This window comes from Loxodonta africana, chromosome 19 (genome assembly GCF_030014295.1).
Source record: "Loxodonta africana isolate mLoxAfr1 chromosome 19, mLoxAfr1.hap2, whole genome shotgun sequence".
Lineage (NCBI taxonomy): Eukaryota > Metazoa > Chordata > Mammalia > Proboscidea > Elephantidae > Loxodonta > Loxodonta africana.
In genome coordinates this window covers 80021136-80040022 of record NC_087360.1, presented here as the reverse complement: position 1 = coordinate 80040022, position 18887 = coordinate 80021136, and the positions used below count along the sequence as shown (strand labels likewise).

The window sequence follows — 18887 nt, the reverse complement described above, 5'->3', positions numbered from 1 at the left end:
TCAAGCTCCTGGAGAACAAGGCTGGCTCTATCCTTGGGTACTGCCCGTCATGCCCAGCAGATCAGGTATACAAGGCACTCCTGTTTACTGATGCCACACTTTGTAACCAACCTAAACCAAACTTTCCCACTTACTGTTTCCCGGTCTAGAAGTTTGGTCACTTTTACTTCCCCCTTGACAGGGTCAATTGTAAATGGACTTCCTTGATTGCCGTCAATAATTGAATAGTGGATGTGGCTGTTTGAAGGTCCATCAGCATCATCGGCCATAACCTAGAAGACATCACACTCCTGTTTAGGAAACAGCTAAGGAAGGGATAACCAGAAGCCTATTAAACAAATTTCTGATATTAACAGCCACCCGTTTATAAAGCAATGGTTTATAAGAGTCAGTAACTAACTGGGATAACGAGGTATGTTCGTATCTTCAAATTATTTCCTAGTAAGAGCTCTAGAAAAGCAAGATTGATCGTACTCAAAACTCTTGCAAAGATTCAGAAGAAAAACGCCAGTGGGGAAAGTACACACCGTGATGACAGGCTGTTCAAGCACAGCGTCCTCACTGACCACTGCTGTGTAGGTGTCCTGGCTGAACACGGGGGTGTTGTCGTTGACGTCGGTGACATTAATGTTCACAGTTGCGACATCACTCAACGGCGGTGCGCCTCCATCAGTAGCTTCTACAGTCAGGTAGTACTCGTGAGAGTTTTCATAGTCCAGACTCTCAATGACGAATATGGCCCCTGTAGAGAAAATCAAATTACGTCCAGCACTTTTCCTACTACGACTAAAACGGACAAGTTTACACAAATTTAATTTCCACTACAAAAGTTTGCCATTTTTATATGTTTTCTAATTCTTTAATTCAATAATTAAAAACTACATATTTGCCCATCCCTACCTAGATCCTTACTTATTCCTCTTACTTTCCTGATATTCTCTGTGATATTTAAATTGCTTTCCCAATCAATTCCACCTCCATCTCCAGCTATAAAAACTATATTTCTTATTTCTTCTAAACCATAGTTTACCACAGTCTACACTCTAATGAACAAAATAAAAGGATAAAAAAATCTACTCTGTGGCTTTTGGTTTCCTTTTCTTCTCATACATTTTTTTTTTTTAATGTAAGGGTAGGAATGTGTGTTCTTTTCTTAATCTCTAAAATAACCCTCTGCTTATACCCCATCATTTTAAGAAAATTCCTTTCTGATTTACCTAGTCTCTTAACATTTTTTGCTTTTCTCTTCACTGTGGTGCAACTTATCTAAAAACAGAACGGGAATAAAAGACCCCTAAAATTAACAACTTCATGGTATGTTATTAAAATGTGTTTCCAAATAGCATCATCACACGCTTTTAAAGACAGGTTGAAGTCACATACAGTTAAATACAGTTTGAATGCCACAATTTTTTATGATGTTCTAAGACATACAGCTATTTCAAGACGACAGGTTAACTAACAAGGCCACACAGTATTCACGCAACAGGAGCCAACGGCTCCTATGACTTTTGACCCTGGCTGTCATTCATTCAGTGTGATTCAAAGTACTTCATCTGTTATGTACAACTAGCTTATAGTTTAACAAATTACCAGATACCTGTTACAGAAACTAAGATTAAAGACACCGAAACTACGGCTTCACTTGGGAAGCAATTGCACATGAGTTTAAGGGGTGGGAGTGGGGAAAGGCTTACAGGATGACTGTCTTCCAATATCTTCCACTCTCTATCCTGCTAACACAGCACATTTCACATCTTTGCTAATACTAGAGTGTGATACTTTAATTTTCTATTTATAGTTAACTTACTTGTAGTTTAAAACACATATGCCAGAAATGTATCTTACTATGCAGAACTATAGTTTGAAGTCTTCTAAACCTATTTTCAATTTCACTTCAAACAACAAAAAGCAAGAAAACTTTACTTTTCTCTCTTTAGAATATCTACTGACAATGTGTACCATATTTTACATGAATAACGCACGTTATACATTTCTTAGGGCCAACCTTGCCCTCCCCTCCTGAGGTATTTTTGTAAGCACACTAAGCTGATTTTTTTTAATACCAACATGTAAAAGAAATAAGTATAGCCCATTTATGAAAATACTTGTGGGGGGAGGGCATGGTTGGCAAAAAAAAGTATATAACACGTGTTATTTGCATAAAAATATGGTAGTCTGTCACTTAGTATAAAGTAACCAAACCACTGAGTCGATTCTGACTCATAGCGACCCTATATGTAGGACGAAGTAGAACTGCCCCATTGGGTTTCCAAAGAGCGGCAGCTGGTTAGCAGCCAAGCTCTTAACCACTATGCCACCAGGGCTCTGGTATAATAAGGTAAAGCATGAGGCAAATTTATCCTTCTTACCGGGATATGGGTTTCCTCTCATTTACATGGCACGTTACCTGTTTTTGAATCTATGCTGAATTTCCCATGTTCATTTCCACTTATCAGTGAGTAGGTGATTTCTGCATTTGCTTCGATATCCCGACTTGCCGCATACACTTGAAGAATCTCTGTCCCGACGGCCACGTCCTCAGACACCGTGGCACCATATTCTCGGTATTCAAACACAGGTGGGTTGTCATTTATATCCAAAACGGAGACGACAACGGTGCCAGTAGCCGTCAGCCTCCTCGGCAAACCCTGATCTACAGCTTTCAAAGTAAGAGTGTATACGGCCTGCAGTTCCCTGTCCAAAGGCTTCTCCAGCTGAATGATCCCAGATAGCTCATTAATGGAGAACTGTCCCTCAGCAGAGTTAGTCAACGAGTAGGAAATCTTCCGGTTCAAGCCTGCCCAGACAGAGAGTTATGTCAGAATGCTTCAGAATTTTAAAATGTTTTATTTAAAGAGATTGAAACTTAAAAAATTTTTTTAACATGTCACATATTAAAAAAAGGGAAATTGGCAACATGTATCATCAAAAATTCCTATCATGACTATGCACTTTAAAAAGTAAGACTTCCTGGATTAAGAACTCGCAGAGCTAAACCAAATATAACTACCTGGCTTTTCAGACAATGCTGTCTGCCACACCTTTTAAAAATGAAATCTAATTATTTTGCTTCAGTGACAAATAATTATTTAAAAAGTAACATTTTTGACATTCTTCTCATTCTACAGTATGACTGAAGAAATTATTTTTATTCTCTGCTGTCGAAATATTGTGAATATACATTCTACAGTCTTTATTTTGAAACTGTAACAATATAGTATTTGCTTCTGTTATCTTCCTGTGATATTAAAACCTATCCTCACTCACTGGTTTATTCACAAAATAACACTTGACTGATAAATTCAGTGGGATACAAAGATCAGTTAACATAAGTCACTAACCAGAATTTAACTGACACCACAGATAGCCTAAAACACTAAATTCACTGGGTACAATTCTGAGACTTGAAAAACCGATTAGAAATCAGTTAATTGTTCCAGAGATTTCGTTCCACTTCGGTGCTAAGGAATTCACCACAATGGGAGCTGTTCACACGCATGAAGTCAGACACCCCGGGTTTTTGGATGTTTTACAACAGCTCCTGAGGTCGCAGTTCACGATCTGAAGGCAAAGCACCCTCTGGGTGGTACCTGCATCGGCGTCTGTGGCCTGCACCCTGGTCAGCAGCGTCCCAGGCTCTGTGTTCTCAAACACGGTGATGGTGTACGGGTCCGCAGAGAACTCAGGGGCGTTATCGTTCACGTCTTCTAACGTCAGCACGACATGAGCCTGGCAGAACCTTCCGCCTCCATCCGCAGCCTTGACCAGAAGATTATAAACCCCTTGCCCCTCACGATCCAGTGGCGCCAATGTTTTCAGTTCACCTAAAACCGACAACAAACAAAAATACAGGGGCTCGCTCCAAATTTAGGACATGAACTGAAAGACAGCATCTTAGGTGTTTCCCTTTCTCTGATAAGTAAAAATCTGAGTAAGTCTTCCTCCGGAGAACAATTTTATCAGTGACAGTCAACAGCTGCCTGGGCACAGTGATCCCTGCCAGGTGCAAGCTCTTTATTAAGTCATGAAGACCTGAGGCCAGGGCGTTTGTACTTTATATCATTTCACAAAAGCAAAGTAACTACCTAATTTAGCAAACCAAGAAACAGTTTAAATGATCTCAAAAACTGAATTTATATGCTCACAATTAGTTCTTCAGGGGAAAACAAAACAAAATACCTTAATAGAAAACTTATTAGTTGACTCTAATTTTAACAAAATACAAATTAGGGAAACAATTCTAGTAATTTAAAAACTAATAAAACACCATGACTCATTTGAATCACAAACATGCTAAATTATAAATTTATGGTCACAAATTCAAGAAAACAAGCTACATAAATAAAAATGAAGAAAACTGGAAGTCTGAGATATGCTTTAACTTCTGAGTTTTTTTTTTAAGTTGATGTAAACAACTTTTAAATTTTGAATTCTTGGTTCCAGTAGGTGATAGCGGTGCTCTGAATTTTTTTTTACCGCATCCCAAATTTTACCAATTAGATCACTGTTTAGATTTCTAAAAAATGTCAATTTTGTAGCAGCGGAGTAAACCTGAGTAGGATAAAACATAGTTTCACATTTTCTGTGATCTAAACTAGGCACGTGTATGAGTTTTGTTAGAACACACAATCAATTTGCCCCAAACGTCTTCATTACCTGTGTCTGGATTTAGTGTGAATTTTTCTGCACCCTGGCCAAACAATGTGTATGTGATCTCAGCATTGGAACGAATATCAGCATCTGTGGCAGAGACCTGCATAACCAGCTTCCCGGGAAGGGCGTCTTCTGGAATGGTGTCTGAATACACAGTCTACAGAGATTTCAAACAGCATCATTAGCATACAACATTAAAAGTCAGCATGACTGCCCAGGGAATGATGGAAAAGAAATCCTTTAACTGTGGCAACAGAAAATCTATGAATGACAGAGGTTAAAATCCCGGGAGCCTTCAAGACTATTTTTCTTACAAAACATGTTTGAAACAAGGAGAAGCCATGTTAACAGTTAACAACTCTGTTATCTCTGAAAGGTCTGAAGGACATTTAACTCACGGAATACTGATGTCATAGAGTTGGTTTCATATTTAGTTTAGTTTAAATTCTCATGAGAAAATGTACGTGGCGTTTTGCATTTATGTAAATACTGGAGAGAATTAACTCCTGTGATTTCGTATCTCATTTCCAGACACAGGAATCTGGTGCCTGCACTCATTCCTAACACAGAGCCCAATAACTGCAGTTGGGACAGCAGCGGTCCCAATGTTACAGGAGAAAACTGGGATTCCCCAAAGCCACAAGGGTGGCAGGTGATGCTCAGGCTGGCTCCTCTCTTCCTCTCTACCCCTCTTCTCCTCACCAGGGATTCAACTCTCAACACAATAGCTGTTTCCAGTTCCAACTACATAGGAATCCATGCCATAAACTAAAACGTAAGAGAAACAGGTATGATTTTGTTGAATTTATTTGCTCAAACTGGGCTGAATTATAGGTGAGCTACAGTCTACAGCACGTGAAACCAAATATTTTGCAATACTCATGAATTTAAATATTTAGTGTCTTTATTACTCCCAGAGGTGATAAAGTATAGCTTCCAAATAATATGAAAATGCTAAAAATAAATAACAGCAGTTTCACCATGTAAAAGAGATTGGCAAAGCATGGTTTTTTCTAATTATTCCCCTTTTACCCAGATTTTGATGATATGACCTAAAGCGAAGTTATGCCTCTTCCGATTTTAATGCCTAGAAAAGACAATTTCTAAAAACGTAGAAATATAAACCAAACCCACTGCCGTCGAGTCAATTCTGACTCATAGTGACCCTACAGGACAGAGTGGAACTGCCCCACAGGGTTTCCAAGGAGCACCTGGCAGGTTTGAACTGCTGACCTTTGGTTAGCAGCCGTAGCACTTAACCACTACGCCACCAGGGTTTCCCGTAGAAATATAGACTTCTTAAAAACTTAGGATATGTTTGTGCTTGGTGTTATTTACGTTGTATCCCACATACATGTATATATATGAGACATAACGTGTCTCACATATACGTGTGTGTGTGATCTTCAAAACACGGTCACCAAAAAGTACAAACAGGGATTGCAATTAAATCCTCATTCCTCAGAAGTCCCACTTCCCCTCACAACTCATTTATTTTTTTAATCGCAGTGGAAATATACATAACAAAAATACGCCATCTCAACAACTTCTTCACGTACAATTCAGTGACAGGACTGCATTCTTCACGTTCACGAGAGAATTTTAAGTATCTGTGTCCTGGACAACAGCCCTGTTACTTTCCACAGTCCGTATTTCATACGTCTCATGCTGACCGAGTCTGGAACCTTCTCCAGCTCCTCAGTCCCTTCTTGAGATTCATTCCCCTGTCTATACAGCCCTCCCTTTGCCACCACGCTCTCCCTGCTCCTTTTACGGTCACTTTCCTCACTGGCCAAGTCCATTTCCTAATACACACTCCTGAATCTCCTGCCGTCAGGCATCCACCCACCCACATTACGATGCTGAGACTGCCATCTGCCCGTCAGCCACGGGATCCAAATGGCCTGTGTTCACGCCTCTGCCCTGTTAGTTTATCCCTGTCCACCTTTGCTTGCTACCCTATCTCCTAAAAATTCTTCCTTCAACCTAAATGACACTGTACTGACATTGTTCTCTTCTTGCTGTCTCTGCGTCCTCCATCCTTTTCTCCATGGAAACACCTGTTATCTTTTTTCCCTTTATTATTATCCTCTCAATGAATTCAATGATCAGTTATCCATAGAAACTGCCAAGTGTACAACCTTCTCTGATATCTCACACCTCAATCTTGCCATCTCTAAATGTCTAAAGCACACACTTACCTGAACGCTCGCCCTGTTACCTTAAAATTAACAAATCTGAATGGCAACTCAACACACTCTCTCTAAAACCCATTCTCCTCCAGGCTCACCTTTGTCGTTGCCTTGACCATACTCTCAATTACTCCCATAGGAAACCTTGATGGAAAACAACTCAACACTCACAGTGCTGTCCCATGCAGGCAGGGACCATATGCTACCAGCTTTTCCTAGGTAGTCTCTTCTATCCTTTCATTCTGTCTGCCACCCCTGCCTACCCTATCACTTCCCTGTCTTCATTCTTCCTTATCTAGAAAATGGACATGGTGCTACCAAGCTTATCTTCTTTAGGCAACTCCTGGATTGTCATCTCTTTCAACCATAAAAGGATTCAGAGTCTCTACTTTCTTTAGGATATAGTACTAATTTCCTGGAATGACCTTTAAAACCCTCTCTAACAGAGTTTAGTGTTGGAATTCCAGGTTTCTTTCCCATGATTCAACACAAATTCTCTACTTCTGGCCAACTAAGCCACTTACTATTCCCACACACGCGTTCACCCCACACGCCCACCTGTCTTTCCACATCTACCCTTGATGTCTAATCACTACCTCCCAGAAGCTGGGCCTAAGCCCTGTCTCTTCACAGCATTCCCCACCCTCTAGCTCTTGCTTGAGTCCCCTCATGTGACCTTGAATGGGAACAGCTCTTCTCTGGTATATATTTTGTCCTTTCATTAAATGGTGAGTGCCAAAGGTTCAGGAGCCGTATCACTAACCTCTTGGTTCCATTAGTGTGTTTGAGAGTTAAATGCCCCCCAAATGGTCTGTTAAAACAAAACAGACTTCTGTACTCTGAACTGCTGGCCAGGTTTTTCCTCAAAATAACTTTACTTCAAATGAATGGAATCCCTTCACGAAAAGTTTACAGAGGATTTCTGCCTTAGACATAGCTGTAATCCTGTCCGTAATTCGCAGTCCACAGAATGAGGGTTTTGAGCTACACGGCACTCTGAAAATCATTCTGAAGCTCTGCCAACTCTCACTTCTGCTTAAACAGTGAGAGATTATCACACAGAACACATCTGAATTACCCCAAAACACTGCGTGACAGTCTCACGCAAAGCCGCAAAGAAACAAATTTCAGTTCACAATATATAAATTTAAGACAAGAGTAGCCTGCCTTTTCGCAAACTGGAGCGTTGTCATTTCCATCCAGAACTTTCACTTCGACGATGGCTTTTGATGAGAAGGTCCCATCGGTTGCCGTGACAGTCAGAAGATAATTATCTTTTGTTTCCCTGTCCAGCGGTTTTTTCACGTAGACTTTCCATTCATTCTGTATGTTTTCAACAGCAAACTGTCCCAAAGGATCCCCTCCTATGAAGTCATTGGAGAAAGATGTTGAAATAAGGATAGAAGTAACACCAGGAGAAGTAAACTGTACAAAAGACACATAATGCTTTGGCCTAAAAAATTGAGGATTTTAAAGGAAATAATTACATTTAACTTTGGCACATATTAGCATTCCCATTTACTAAATAAAAGCAGCATTAAAATGTGTTTTTAAACACAAAATATAAATGCTACTAAACAATCATTTAGCCCACAAGGAAACTAGTTTTTTTTTTTTTCTTTTTGATTATCATGTATTTGTTGTATGCAAACTATAAAATTCAACAGTAGATGAGTCAGAAAAATCAAAAAGAGTCTAAGGAAATAGTACTAACCATTGCTCAAGTAAAGATCTTAAAATGTATCCTAACAGATGTTATTTCTACTTATTTTAGGTATATTTAACTAAAATCATCCCTTTACTCCCAAGTTCCACCAAATGCATTTCTTAGAACTTATACTTCTAATGCAATTTAATTTTCAATAATTTGGTTTGAGATATTTACCTGTTATGTAATATGTAACTTGTCTGTTAATCTCTTCAGAGTCAGCATCTGTGGTACTTAAGATGGCAATTATACCACCTGGGGGGTCGTCTTCACTTACGGTCCCTTTATAGATCTCTGCCGTGAACCGTGGTGGGCTGTCGTTGACATCAGTGACGGTGACCTCCACGATGGCCATGGAGGACAGCTGGACCTTTTCTCCATGGTCTGATGCAACCACTTTAATCTGGTATTTGTCTCTCTTTTCATGGTCAAGTTCCTTTAGGGTTGTGATCCAGCCTGTTTCCACGTTAATGGTGAAAGATTCAATGACTTCTACACTTTGTGTCTGATCTAGACTGTACATAACTTGTCCATTGGTTCCCGAGTCTGTGTCGGATGCCCTGATCTGGATGACCCTACTTCCCCCTGGTAGGTTTTCAACAATAAATGCCTCGTATGGATTAGACTCCAAGACGGGACTGTTATCATTTGCATCTTTTACCTGAATGCTAACATCTGTAGAAGCCACCACCTCAGAGTTGTCATGAGTGCACCGAGCTAGTACGGAAAACTGGTACCACTTAGTTGTCTCATGGTCCAGAGCCTTCTCCAGTTTCAGCCTCCCACTCTGTCTGTCAATCACAAAGACCTCATCCCGGTTACTTTCTGGAGTGTTCCCTTTGATGAGGCTATAAAGGACAGTCCCGCTATGCTCTGCTCGGATAACGTCTATTTCTGTCCCGATAGGCATGTCTTCTGAAACTGTATAGGTATAAAACGGCTCTGAAAATTTTGGAAGCTGCGTTTCTGGTGGGAGTATTTTAACGTAGACGGAAACGACAGATTCTTTTGTCGGAGACCCGTTATCCATGGCTCTAACGAAGAAGGTGAAAAACTCGTTTTCTAAGCCAATTAAGCTTTCCTTTGTGGTAATTAAGCCAGAGAGTTTGTTGATTTCCAAGTTCTCTTTAACGCTTTCAGAATCTGCTTCGATGGTGTAGGTGACATCAGCATTGGACCCCTCATCGGCGTCACTCGCGAGAACTTTTATGACTGATGTCCCCTTGGGAGCGTCAGATCTGATGTTCACTTCATATCTGGTTGCTCGGAATTGGGGTGCGTTATCATTGTCATCTGTGAGGATGACATTAATAGTGCAGAAAGCAACTTTTCCCCCAGCATCCTTAGCCATTAAACGAACTGGGATTACTTTCTCGGCTGGGGTTTCTCGATCAAGTTTTTCCAAAGTAAACAGCTGTCCTCTCTCATTTGTGTAAAATCTGTCTTTAGCAAAGTCATTTACAATATGGTAGGTGATGTGACCATAAATACCAGAATCTTCATCCGTTGCTTTCACCTCCGTCACCAAGGTATGTAAGGGAGCGTTCTCCGCCAGTTCCACTTCATACTCATTCTGAAGAAAAACAGGACCGTGCAAATTGCCTCCGATTACAGTTACCTGAACCTGAGCTGAACTTCTGAAAACTCCGTCAGAAACAGAAATGTTAAGCTGGTGAAACGGCTTCAGGGTGTGCCGGCGCAGGTTTGAGAGCGTGACGATCCCCGTTTGACTGTCAATGACAAAGTTCTTATGATCATTGCCAGACAGAATGGAATATTCCAACTTGTCTAGGTCTGAACTGTCTGCATCGTAGGCTTTTACACAAGTCACAAAATGCCCATGAATGGCGTGCTCACTAACTCTGGCTTCATAGACCTGCTGGTCAAACAGGGGCGGGTTATCATTGAGGTCAGTGACATCCACGGTGACAATGACATCGCTGCTCAGGGGGGGCATGCCGCCATCAATGGCCCTTACAGAAACCTGGTACTGCCGGAACTGTTCATAATCCAGAGTCCTGATGAGTGAGACGAGGCCAGTGCTGCTATCGATGTGAAAATGATCGTGACTCTTGCTATGGTTCCCAAACATCTGGTAGGAAATTCCTCGATTGGGTTCCGAATCAGAATCTGTTGCCCTGACTTGAACGACAGATGTTCCAATGACAGAGGCCTCAGACAGGGTTGCAGCGTAAGCCTGCTGGACGAACACAGGGGGGTTGTCGTTGATGTCTCCCACTACAATGTCAACAAACACTTCAGCGTGGGCTCCCGTCAAGGAGTCAGTTGCTCGTATGCACAATTTATACGCTGGGTGGGACTCGAAATCCAAAGGAGCTATGACGTTTATAACTCCCGTATTGAAGTTGACTGTAAACTGGCTAAAAGGATCTCCATCTGTGATACTGTAGAACACTTTCTGCCCTTCCGGGCTGTTAGCTTGCACGTGGACAACTGGGCTGTGCAACTGGATATTCTCAGGAATCTCTGCACTGTAGAAAGGCTTTTCAAACACAGGCATGGCTTTATTCATAACAGTGATGGGAACTATAACTTCAGCAGAAAACGCTGGGCTTCCGCCATCTTTTGCAACCACCGTGACAAGATACTCCTTATTTAGGGTGTCAGGTTCAAACTGCTTTTTCAGTGAGATTTCACCAGAGGGCCCGATTTGAAAATGTTCGTGATGTTCCTTAAGGTAGTAACGCACGTCTCCATTCCTGCCACTGTCTCTGTCCACCGCGGTAACATGGCGAATGACGTGCCCCACCTCAGCGTCCACTTTAACCACAGCATAGTAAGGAAGGTTGACAAACACTGGTGCATTATCATTTTGGTCTTCTATGGTGACCTTCACGACAACATGGGCAACTGCTGAAGGCTTGTGCTCTCCTGTGACTTCCACCACCACATCAAAGGCCTCCTGCTGTTCACGATCAAACGGTACGCCGGTGGTCGAGAGTACCCCTGAAGTGCGGCTGATCTTAAATCTTCGATCTGGGTTGAGGATGTGATAAAACAGAGGCTCATTGATGGGATTCCCGATCGCAGTAATGACAGCTAATGTTTTGACTTCGGTGGAATTCTCTTTCACTGCTGCAGAGTACAAATCTTGGGTGAACTTCAGCTGACTTTCTCTGCTTTCTTTCACATTAATTTTCACAGAGGCAAAGCTTGCAAATCTGCCATCGGATGCTCTAACGGTTAACTCATAGCGGCTTCTGAGCTGAGCTGTATTCTGTACCGTTATAGAGCCAGTCTTGTAGTCTATAGAGAACTTCTCCCCGATGTTGCCCTCGGTGATGGAGTACATTAACTGGGAGAATGCACCGGAATCAGCATCTGTAGCGTTGACGGTGATGACTTTCACTCCCTTGTATGTTGGCAACAGAAGCGATGCTTCATATAACGATTTGGGAAACACAGGGGGGCAGTCATTTATGTCAATTACACGGACAGTCACATTGGCTGCATGTTCGGCAAATAAACGTGGCGTTCCCATGTCATGTACTTGCACGGTAAAGTGAAAAACACTTGTTTCTTCATAATCCAAACTCAGTACCGTGTGAAGAGCACCAGTGCTAGAATCAATGGCAAAATATTTGTGTACAGAGGGTTCAACGATGTGATAAACAAGCAAAGCATTTGATTCTCTGTCAGCATCAGCTGCTCGAATCACTAATGGGACATTGCTGTCTGTCAGGACCACGCTGTTAATTGAGGCTGACTCGCTAACGAGTCCTGTATAGTGTGCCTGCGTAAAAACTGGCAAGTTGTCATTTTCATCCTGCAGGTGCACCACAACAGTCGTATTTGTGGACAAGCCCGCCATGTTGGTTCCTTGTATCACCAACGTATACGTGGGCAAAGTCTCAAAATCCAGGACTTTCTGGGTGGTGATACTTCCAGAATGTGGATTAATATCAAAAGCATCACCGATATTTCCATCTTTTATTTCATATACCACTGATGACTGACTGTGGGCCATAACCACGACCACAAAACTCCCAGTGCGGAGAGTTTCACTGATTTCAACAGAGTATTCTCTTGATGTAAACTTAGGAGCGGCGTTGTCAGCAATGGTGACAGCGATGTGCACAGACGTTATTTCACTCATGGGTGGATTTCCTTTATCAGTAGCTTTTACCATTAGGTCATATTCCGAGTGCTGACTTTGATCTAATTCTTTGGCAGTTTTTATAGAGCCCAAGATGGGATCAATTGTAAAAGAATTTCCAATATTTCCTGAGAGAAGGAAAAAAAAAAAAAAATGGGTATCAGAGAAAAATACAAGTAGCTGGTGAAGCAGAAACAAAGATATGAAAAAGTGCCTATTAAAATTATGTTCTGAAACTAAACAGAATTCCAGGGATATCAACATTTGAAAGGAATCTTCAACTTGTATCATTTTTATCTGCCTAAAATAAGGTACACTTATCAGTTTTACCTGTAAACTATGAAGAGCAAGAACCAAAAGAAATAACACTCCGTGCCTAAAACTAAAATGAAACTTTTTCGTTATTAGAGGAATTGGGAACGTGTTGCAGAAGGACCTGTTACATTAATAATTTATTTTCTAAGAGTCCATCAAAAACTCTTCTAGAAAATATTTATCATTGTTAGCATTTATCACTTGCACATTTCCAAGATTCTTACTCATTATGAAAAAGAAGACGGTCTTAGTTATTTAATGCTGCTATAACAAAAATCCCACAGGTGCGTGGCTTTAACAAATTTATTTTCTCAACTACAGTTAGGAGACTACAAGTCCGAATTCAGGGTGCTGGCGTTAAGTGAAGGCTTTCTCTCTCTGTTGGCTCTGGAGGAAGGTCCTGTCTCTTCTGAGCTTCTGCCCCTGGGTGATCTTCATATGAATTGGCATCTATCTTCCCCAATCTCCGTTTGCTTCACTACACCTAATCCGCTTTTTTTTTTTTTAATATCATAAAGGTGATTGGCTTAAAAGACACCCTAAACTGGCATGCCCTCTTAATACAACAAAGGACACCCATTCCCAAATAAGATTATAACCACAGGTATGAAAACCAAAAAACCCAAACCTCACAGAGACGCTACAGGACAGAGTAGAACTGCCCTATAGTGCTTCGAAGGAGCGGGTAGTGGATTCAAACTATCAGTATTTGATTAGCAGCCAAGCTCTTAACAACTATGCCACCACCAGGGCCCCACTACAGGTACCTGGGTTAGGATTTACAATACATTTTTTGGGGACACAGTTCAACCTGTAACAAAGACTTGAATTCCCCCAAGAGAATTTACATCAAACTTCAAGACAGGGGTAACCAATCCCACTTTACAAGTTTTGAAGACTTGAACAATATTCCTTTCTTAAATCTTTTTCAGGTCAGTTTATCTTCTAGGATAGTGGTTCTTGAGGTGGGGGTGGGGAAGTGCTGTTGCGAAGAGGCTAGAGATGCTGCTACGCTTCCTACAACGTGCAGGACAGCGCCCCAAACTAACAACTATCTGGTAGAAAATGTCAATAGTACTGGGTGGAGGGACTCTGCTCTAGATAATTTTGTCCTTGCTTTCTTTGGACCTTTCCCAGCGATATTATATGTATTTAGCTACAACTGCAACTCCGTGAATACTGCATCTTTGTTACCAACGATGGAAATCTTTTTCTAAAAAAACAGCTTTCTATAGCCTCTTTGGATAGACCGCGGCAGCATGTAGAGGTCCTCAGTTCTGACATACCACTGGGAGCCCTTCACCCCTCTTCTGGATCATAAACAAGAGTCCAGAATCCCTTACCGTAAGCAAAGAGCTGAACCCTTTTCCCCCAATGAAATTATTGTGCAAAGTTAACTTGCCACTTAACTGCCGTCTCAAATTCTGTTTTCCTGTAGGTTTTCCGTCAGTATGGCATTTCAAAGACCACGGTTACTGCGTATAATTTGCAAATTGGGAGATTAACCCAGCACTTTTTTCTCCACACCATTAACAGTAAACACTTCCTCTACAGTCCTCATTTCCTTCCTGTAATACATTTTCCAAAAATCCACGACTGTTTTCTTAGCCCAGACCCAGTCTGGTTTTCATTAAGTCTGCCTGGCTCTGCGTCCAGGCCCCAAGGCTCTGCCTCCACCTGCAAAGGGCAGAGGTCCGGGCTTGCCCAGGCCCCGAGCTCTGAGCTCAGTCTGGCCGAGCGTGGGGTCCTGTTGCCTCTGCCAGGCCTCGCAGACACTAATTTCCGGCCTGTCTGTATTTAGAGTCAGCAGTCCTGGGTTCACTCACGGCATTCTGGTCAGTTGTCAGAACTCCAAGGTCCTTTCCTGTCCTACCTATGGTTCACTCCCACCTCCCAAAATTGTGACTGATTGCCCAGCCTCACATGGAAGACTGAAGTAACCTTTGGAAACCACCTTCATCCCCACACCCTGAACTTTCTTCAATCAGGTTCTGACCTCGGGGTCTCTGCATCTGCTGTTTTCCCTACTGGAAGAGTCCTTCCCCAGCCATTCTCACCATTTCTTCACTCATTCATTCATTCCAGCATTTATTCCAGTTTTACTCAAATGTCCCCTGCTTAAATGAGGCCTTCCCTGAGCTCCCTTCCCTATGAGCGTGGCTGTTCCTAGCCCCTTCCCCTGCTTTTGCTTTGCAGCATGTATCACAACCTGGCATTTCATCCCATGTGCATTTTTAACTTGCTATTATCTGTGTGGATCATAAGAAATTACAGATAACACTGCGAAGAACTGAATTCCAGAACACTTAATTGTGCTCATGCGGAACATAAACCAAGTGGCAGTCCTTCGAACAGAACAAGGGGATAATGTGTAGTTTAAAGTCAAGAAAGGTGTGTTTTAGGGCTGTAACCTTTCACCATACCTATTCAATCTGTATGCTGAGCAAATAATCTGAGAAGATGGACTACATGAAGAAGAACGGGGCATTAGGATTGGAGGAAGACACATTAACAACCTGCATTATGCAGATGACACAACCTTGCTTGCTCAAAGTGAAGACGACTTGAAGCACTTACTAATGAAGATCAAAGACCACAGCCTTCAGTATGGATTACACCTCAACATAGAACAAAAATCCTCACAACTGGACCAATAAGCAACACGGTGATAAATGGAGAAAATACCAAGTTGCCAATGATTTCATTTTACTTGGATCCACAATCAATAGCCATGGACGCAGCAGTCAAGAAATCAAATGACATTATTGTACTGGAAAATGTGCTGCAAAAAACCTCTTTTAAGGTATTAAAAAGTAAAGATGTCACTTTGAGGACCAAGGGTCACCTGACCCAAACCTTGGTATTTTCAATCGCCTCATATGCATGCAAAAGCTGGACAATGAATAAAAAAGATGGAAGGATCAATGCATTTGAACTGTGGTGTTGGTGAAAAATACTCAATATCGAATGGATTGGCAGAACGAACAAATCTATCTTGGAAGAAGTGCAGCCTCATTCCTTAGACATGAGGATGCCAAGACTACTTGTGGACTTTGGAAACGTTGTCAGGGGGGACCAGTCCCTGGAGAAGGACATCACGCTTACTAAAGTAGAGGGTCAGCAAAAAAGAGGAAGACCCTCAAGGAGATGGACTGACACAGTGGCTGCAACAGTGGGCTCAAACATAACAACAACTGTGAGGATGGTGCAGGACCAGGCAGTGTTGTGTTCTCTTGTACACAGGGTCACTGTGAGTCGGAACTGGCTCAACAGCACCTAACGACAACACCTGTTCTCCCACTAGAATAAGCTTCATTTAAGCATGGTCTGCTTTGTTCACTATTATATCCCAGCACCAAAAAAAAAATTTTACTGGTACACCGGGATCAAATGAAATGACTTACACACCGGAATATACTCAGGTATGGAGGAACAAAGAGTTAAAGACCAAACAGTTGATCAACAGCCTGAAAAAATTAATATATTTGTTAGGGTATAATACTTCTATTTCATTTTGTTTTTCTGTTTGTGTACTTCTATCACTTGTAACAACCATTGTTACAAGTAAATAAAATCCTCCGTTTGAAAGTATTAACAAAAGGAATGTACTTTCTAATTGGGAATCTCTAACTGAAAAATTTTATCAACCATGTGAAATTCAGACACATTCTTTATTATCTGGCATATCTTGACTGGAATAAAGACAGCTCCGAGCTTATCACTGATAACAAGAACATTAAACAGGAATCCAACTGGCAGATTGATACATGGATGCCATGATCAGATCCCACCTGTATACACTACAGCAGAAATCATCAAAGGTGCAGATAAGAAAGCAACACCATGAACCCACGGAAAACCACTGTGGGCTGCTGGGCGGTATGAACATCCCTGCCTGATCTGATGATAAACAGGCGTACTCACCCAACACTGAAATACACATATGGTATTGGTGAGTGACGTAATAAGGCAGTGGTGGAGATTTCTACCTGGCTGTAGGCTTACTCCTTCACTTGGGTGAAGATATTAGTAACTTCTAAACAGCTGTAAAGTGTTCCCTATATATGACCAAGGCAAGTATCTGGACAGGAGGCCAACTTCTGTTCATGAGCTATGGCCACATCACACACACACTTCGTAAGCAGCTGAGGGAGCTGTGTCGACGGGCCTGTGTCTTCCCGAGGTGGAGACTCTGGCGCTCAGTGAGTGCCTGCTGACTGGCCAACGAGCACGGCTACTGCTGTAAAATTTCAATTGCAATTATACTTAAACTAAGTTTGGGGAAAGCAAACCAATTATAACCAAAAAAATATATTTGCCGAGTGTCTTCTATTTCCAGGCATTGCAACAGATTTGAAATAGCGCTCTCAGAATCTACTTTAAAAAATAAAAAGAAAACACCATACAGCCAGAGTATACCTGTACAGTATACTGGGTGTCTCTAGCACGTAACTCAATTGTTGCTGAAAATATCCTTTAATTAATTCCTTTTTCCCTGAAGACTCCTAATCAGACCAAACCTTTTGCTCATAAATTGCCGCTAATTAAACATGCAGTGTTACGGCCTGAATTTGTAACCAGTCTTTTGAACTTTATTAAATGTAATCTAACAAAGGTTAGAAGCAGGTGATTAGGAGCCAGCCTTTACGTGAAAGGCAGTACAATCGTTTTACAGTCTGCAGTGTTCCCACAGACGCACCCGCACCACACACGCAATTCACTATAAAGTCATTGTTTAGCTTCACTGTTATACTTCCAAATATACAGAAAAAATACCTTCTCAAAATTCCGAATTCTATATGGAAATAGGCTCTTGCTATCAGCTATTCTTTGAGATGAAGACACAATTCCATTCTCGAAATACCAAATTGCTAATCCCATCAGTCATGACAAGAATTTCAAGAATGTACACGCCTTTACTCAGGCTTCAACGATCATATTTAGCCACCCAGTTGTTGAAAATTATGTGAAAGCTAAGGGAAAGTTTAACATTTACTCCTACACAAACTCAGTTTGTCTATGAGTAAATTATTTTATTAAAGTGCTTCAGCACGCACAAATGGAATGCACTGTTTTTCTAACTGCTGAATTTCCCAACCATTTGGGGCGGGGCGGGGCGGGGGGCCCTAATTCAAGGCACCAACAACGCTGCAATTCATTTTAACGCTGTGATCCCAGGCAATGTGTAAGATCTCATCTGTCAGTAGTGGACTCAGTGTGTTCATTTTCAGGGAAACACATGAAACTTCAAATGTGTTAATAAAAATTGTTTAACTACATAAAAAGATTGGCAAGCACTGTTTTTGTAATTACCCCCTTTTACTCAGACTTTGATTACGTGATCTAAAGTGAAGCTATGCCTCTTCCCATTTTAATGCCTAGGAAACATGCAATTTCTAAATATGTAGAGGTATGTATGGACTTCTTAAAAAGTTAGGTTAAGTAGGATATCTCAATAGTTTAAAATCATTACAAAATCAGGAGACTGCGAAAGGCTGTACTCCTCATGCTAAAAATGGCACTGAGGATGACACAGAAAAATGGAAAGCTGCCTTCCAGTGTTCACTCACACTCACAGTGCTCTGCATGAGCAGGGAAAGCCCAAGGCAGGTGAATTCTGACCGTGTAAATAACATCCTCTAAACCAGATGCCCGTTTCAATCAGGGGCAGAATTCTTATGCAGGAATCATACCTCTGTGAACCAACGGTAACCCTACCTGTCAAACACAAGCATGAACGCTCTTTTCACTGCAGTGGTGTATAAACGAGCTTAGTCGACAGAATCAATCAATTCATGAACGAGTGACCACGTAAAACAGAACAAAGAACAAAACCACTCTGCTTTGCCACCACAGCTTAGTGGTGACCTTCCTTCTCACTAGCACCAACAAGACTCCG

General features: G+C 41.5%; 1 protein-coding gene across 6 annotated transcripts in view; it reads right to left on the bottom strand.

The window, feature by feature from the left end:
• Positions 1–18887, bottom strand: part of FAT1 (FAT atypical cadherin 1) — a 144007-nt gene that overhangs the window by 23706 nt on the left and 101414 nt on the right. For all 6 annotated transcript variants that reach the window (XR_010318671.1, XM_064272913.1, XM_064272910.1 and 3 more), the window contains 7 exons: positions 8734–12801; positions 8016–8212; positions 4660–4813; positions 3594–3827; positions 2411–2800; positions 528–742; positions 135–272 (listed from right to left, as the gene is read on the bottom strand). Coding sequence is in view for 5 of the 6 variants with exons in the window: in XM_064272913.1 (XP_064128983.1) it covers positions 135–272; positions 528–742; positions 2411–2800; positions 3594–3827; positions 4660–4813; positions 8016–8212; positions 8734–12801 (5396 nt within the window). In the remaining variant the exon portion in view is untranslated. The remainder of the gene's footprint in view (positions 1–134; positions 273–527; positions 743–2410; positions 2801–3593; positions 3828–4659; positions 4814–8015; positions 8213–8733; positions 12802–18887) is intronic.